The sequence below is a fragment of the Mesoplodon densirostris genome, chromosome 9, assembly GCF_025265405.1.
Source record: "Mesoplodon densirostris isolate mMesDen1 chromosome 9, mMesDen1 primary haplotype, whole genome shotgun sequence".
Classification (NCBI taxonomy): Eukaryota; Metazoa; Chordata; class Mammalia; order Artiodactyla; family Ziphiidae; genus Mesoplodon; species Mesoplodon densirostris.
The window spans coordinates 26,403,252-26,407,698 of record NC_082669.1 but is presented as its reverse complement, the minus strand read 5'-3'; the positions used below and the strand labels follow the sequence as shown (position 1 = coordinate 26,407,698).

General features: G+C 48.2%; 1 protein-coding gene across 1 annotated transcript; it reads left to right on the top strand.

Annotated features, from left to right (window-relative positions):
* Positions 1–754: 754 nt before the first annotated feature.
* PURB (purine rich element binding protein B) lies at positions 755–3,146 on the top strand. The gene has a single exon (XM_060107682.1). It carries the CDS (start codon positions 791–793, stop codon positions 1,706–1,708), a length of 918 nt encoding a protein of 305 aa, XP_059963665.1. The 5' UTR covers positions 755–790; the 3' UTR covers positions 1,709–3,146.
* Positions 3,147–4,447: the final 1,301 nt, after the last annotated feature.

Sequence of the window (4,447 nt, the reverse complement as noted above, 5' to 3'; positions counted from 1 at the left end):
TAGGTGTTTGCTAAAAGTTAACTCCTTTCCTAAGCGCTCCATCCCCACTACCACTGCTTAGTTCAGGCCATCATTTTTTCTTATGCTGCTGTGACGGTGACGATGTTATCATGCATGCTCCAGGCACTATGTACGGTATTCCACGAACTAAAAATAAGAGTGCACATTTATTTAGCACTCACTATAACTGAGGTATTACGCTAAATATCACTCATGGCTTATCATCCAGCAATCCTATAAGTTAGTTTTGTTTTGAGTACAGATGACCCCCATATCCTCCCTCCTTTAATTCCTCTTTGCTTATAAAAATAATAACTGTATCATTTCCCTAGAATAAACCGCACTTATTTAAAGCGTACATTTCAGTGAGTTTTGACATACTTGTGAAACCACCACCACAAACAGGACGCAGACTGTTCCCGCGCTCATAAACTTCCCGAGCTCCTTCCCAGCTTAGCCCGCCCTGACCCCGTGCCCCCGCGGGCCCGTGACGTCACTGCCTTGCGCCCCGCCGCCGCTGTGCGCGGCGCTTCCGGCAGCGAGGACATGGGGGGCGGGGCGGGATGGCGTCACGGAGGCGTGCGCCGGAAGCGGGCCCGGCGGAAGTGGCGGGGCGGGGCGCGGGGGCGATGGGGGGTGGCGGCGGCGGCCGGCGATGAGCAGCGGGAGTGCGTGAGCGGGCCGGCGGGCGAGGCTGGGGGGCCCCGGAGAACGAGCCGCAGGGCGGAGGGCGGGGGCGCGAGCGCGGCGGGCGGCGGGCGGCGGCCTGGGCGCGGCGGCGGCCGAGAAGATGGCGGACGGCGACAGCGGCAGCGAGCGCGGCGGCGGTGGCGGGCCCGGCGGCTTCCAGCCCGCGTCCCGCGGCGGCGGCGAGCAGGAGACGCAGGAGCTGGCCTCGAAGCGGCTGGACATCCAGAACAAACGCTTCTACCTGGACGTGAAGCAGAACGCCAAGGGCCGCTTCCTCAAGATCGCCGAGGTGGGCGCGGGCGGCTCCAAGAGCCGCCTCACGCTGTCCATGGCGGTGGCCGCCGAGTTCCGCGACTACCTGGGCGACTTCATCGAACACTACGCGCAGCTGGGCCCCAGCAGCCCCGAGCAGGTGGCAGCGGCAGCGGGCGCCGAGGAGGGCGGTGGGCCGCGGCGCGCGCTCAAGAGCGAGTTTCTGGTGCGCGAGAACCGCAAGTACTACCTGGACCTCAAGGAGAACCAGCGAGGCCGCTTCTTGCGCATCCGCCAGACGGTCAACCGCGGCGGCGGCGGCCCGGGGCCCGGCGGCCTGCAGAGCGGCCAGACCATCGCGTTGCCCGCGCAGGGCCTCATCGAGTTCCGCGATGCGCTGGCCAAGCTCATCGACGACTACGGCGGCGAGGACGACGAGCTGGCTGGGGGCCCGGGCGGCGGTGCCGGGGGCCCCGGGGGCGGCCTGTACGGGGAGCTCCCGGAAGGCACCTCCATCACGGTGGACTCTAAGCGTTTCTTCTTCGACGTGGGCTGCAACAAGTACGGAGTGTTCCTGCGCGTGAGCGAGGTGAAGCCGTCCTACCGCAACGCCATTACCGTCCCCTTCAAGGCCTGGGGCAAGTTCGGGGGCGCCTTTTGCCGGTATGCGGATGAGATGAAAGAGATCCAGGAGCGGCAGAGGGATAAGCTTTATGAGCGACGCGGCGGAGACGAGTCAGAGGGAGAGGAGGTGGATGAGGATTGAAACGCTTAGCTTCCCCTACGGGCCTCCCCACCACTAGAGAGCCCCCCTTCCTGTTCATCCCAGTGAGCTAGTGGAGGGGGAGCAAGGGAGGCCCCAGAAGGAGAAAACAAAATTTAAAATAATATAGTTAATTAAGAGAAATAACCATAAGAGAGAACAGTCACGGACAATTAGAGAAAAGCAGTAAAGTTCCAAGGAATTGACAGCAACCTACAAAGAGAGGACAACAGCGCCTCCTCACCTGAGCAAAAGTCTCAGCTTCTATTGCTTCCCAGCTGAGGTTTCTAAATCCATCAGGATAATCCTGGGTGGGGTAGATCCTTGCACATTGGCCAAGGAACACCTCTTGAGTTACCCAGACCCACTGATGACAGCTGAATTTGTATTATACCTGGGTAACCTGGTCTTAAGATAGTGTCTATCCCTTCACCTCCATTGAAATCAGCGTTTTGGATCTAGATCTTCATGGAATTCTTGTGAAGAGAGAGGCATTTGCAGTTACCCAGTTCTGAGGGTACAAATTTTATGAAAAGGAATGCAACTTTAAGTAATCATAGACAGGGCAAAATAAGAATTCAAGAAGCCACCAGGGAATACAGAAACAAATCGGATCCATTTTTTTTTTAATGGTTTTGCATGGAACCTGGGACAAGGCCCATGTCTTGTCTTTGCAGAATTATTTTCCGGGATGCAGATGGATTCAGATGTCAGTCCTTGAGAACTAGAATCCGTTATTATAATATTTTGGAAGTTGGCAAAATTTTTTCAAAGATAAAAGCAGTTTTACATTGGGGGTTGCTGAGGTAGGCACAAGAAGAAATCAGGCATAAAGCACAAGGAAAACTGTTTTGAGTGGATTGGTTGCTGCTCACTAAAGTTCTTCCCCGATCTCCAAATATGGAGGTCATGTCTTAGATATGAATGAGAGCCAGATCCCCGTGGCTCCACCGTGTGAGCCAGTGAATTATGGCTAATTCGGCAGTTTCAGCCACTGGTTGGCTGGATTTTAAACCGTAAAACTTGAAGATATCTACAAAAGGAACAGTGGCTACAAGCCTGAGCTTTAATGGAATATAAGTCCTCACAGAAAAGTTCGAAATAACCAAAACTGAAGTCTTCATCTACCTTCAGTTTAATCTGTGGATTTGTTTAAACACTAAAGATCCTCAGGTCCAGAATTCCAGCAACATTTATTCTTTTAAAATAAATTTTTAAGAACTTGATCCATTGTATCAGTACCTCACAATCAAAGTTGGCAAACGATGAGTGATTCAAGCAGTGTGCCCTTTGGAAGCTGAAATCCATCTGAATGGAGCTGAAGTGAACGTGAATATGCTGACTATCCTGGAAGCATTTTTATACCATCTTGAAATTTCAACAAACTGCCTTTTGCCAGTTTATCCAGCTGTCTTTCAAGAATAAAAGTTGGGGTTTTCAAGGATCGCCTCTTCTATATTTTAAATGGATTTTCAGTATGATCTTTACTAATCAAGTTAATCCCACCCCATCAAAAGGTATATTCCTAGAAGTGTCAGAACCTAGGTAACTGAATTGAATGGGAGCTAATGTTCTTTCCAAAGTTTTCAGGTATACTTTGTGCAACACCTTCTCAACCAGGAGGCAAGTAACCCCACTTCCACAATCTTAGTATTTTTTTTTTAACTGCATGCCTGCCCTTTATTTGAGCTGCCTTTTAATTTATTGCATACCCTTTTTATTATCTTATTTTGGTATTCAATCTATACAATCTTTTTGTATTTATTGGGAAATGAGTAATATACAAAAAGGTCGTTTTCATGAATTAGTGGCTGAGAGGGAGGGAATAATTGTGTATATAAAATTAGGCTTTTTTAAAAATTAGATTTGATTCAGAATATCTCATTTTAGATTTTTAAAAAATAGTGGAAGAGCCACAAACATTGGTGCCCTTTTCAGACTATTCCTCTACTCTCATCATCCACAGTAGACTTTTTAAACAGATTTTTTTAAAGCATTTCTTTTTTTAAAAAATTTTTCTCCGTTGCAAAGAATGTTTCCTAAATTGTATGGGAGCAATAGTATTTTTGATGTTTTAATGACATCCGTATACTTGTACTGTATTTTGTACTACAAGGCAGCTGTTTTCAATAATGTCCTGCTGTATTTACCTATGTGTTTTGAGTGTTTATTTCTTTGCTGCGGAGAACAAATCCCTAAATAGTTTTAGTAAAGGAGCTGAGAAGCTAGCGTTATTAGGTTTGCAGAAACTGTTTAAGTTTCAAACTCTGAGGCAGCAATGAAAATTAAGGTTGCAGCTCTTAGTTGATTGCTGTAACTTTTTCATTTTCAAAACATGTATAATTCCTGTAGAGACCAACTTGTTTTCCTGCTTCAGTGGTGGTTCTGTTGCTCAGCTGCCGTGAGCCAGTTCAGTTTTGCAAAGGTGCGGTACCTCTCCTTTCTAAGGGGTTGGTTTATTCTTTTTTCTTTTCTTTTTGTTTGGCTGAATTGCAGTAACTAGCCTTGCCCTTTCTACTCTGTAGAAATGACAGGGTCTTCACAGTCCTTCACCAGTGGCTACTAAGCTATAATTAGCTGAACAGAAAGAATGTGGAAGTGGTCTGAGGCATATAGAGTATATGCCAAGAACACTACCATATATGGCATCAGCTTTGGTTACCAGAGAAATTTTCTTAGTCATTAGACCATATAACAGTAGTATATCATATGTAAATCTTTAGATATCAATTTGAGAATCCT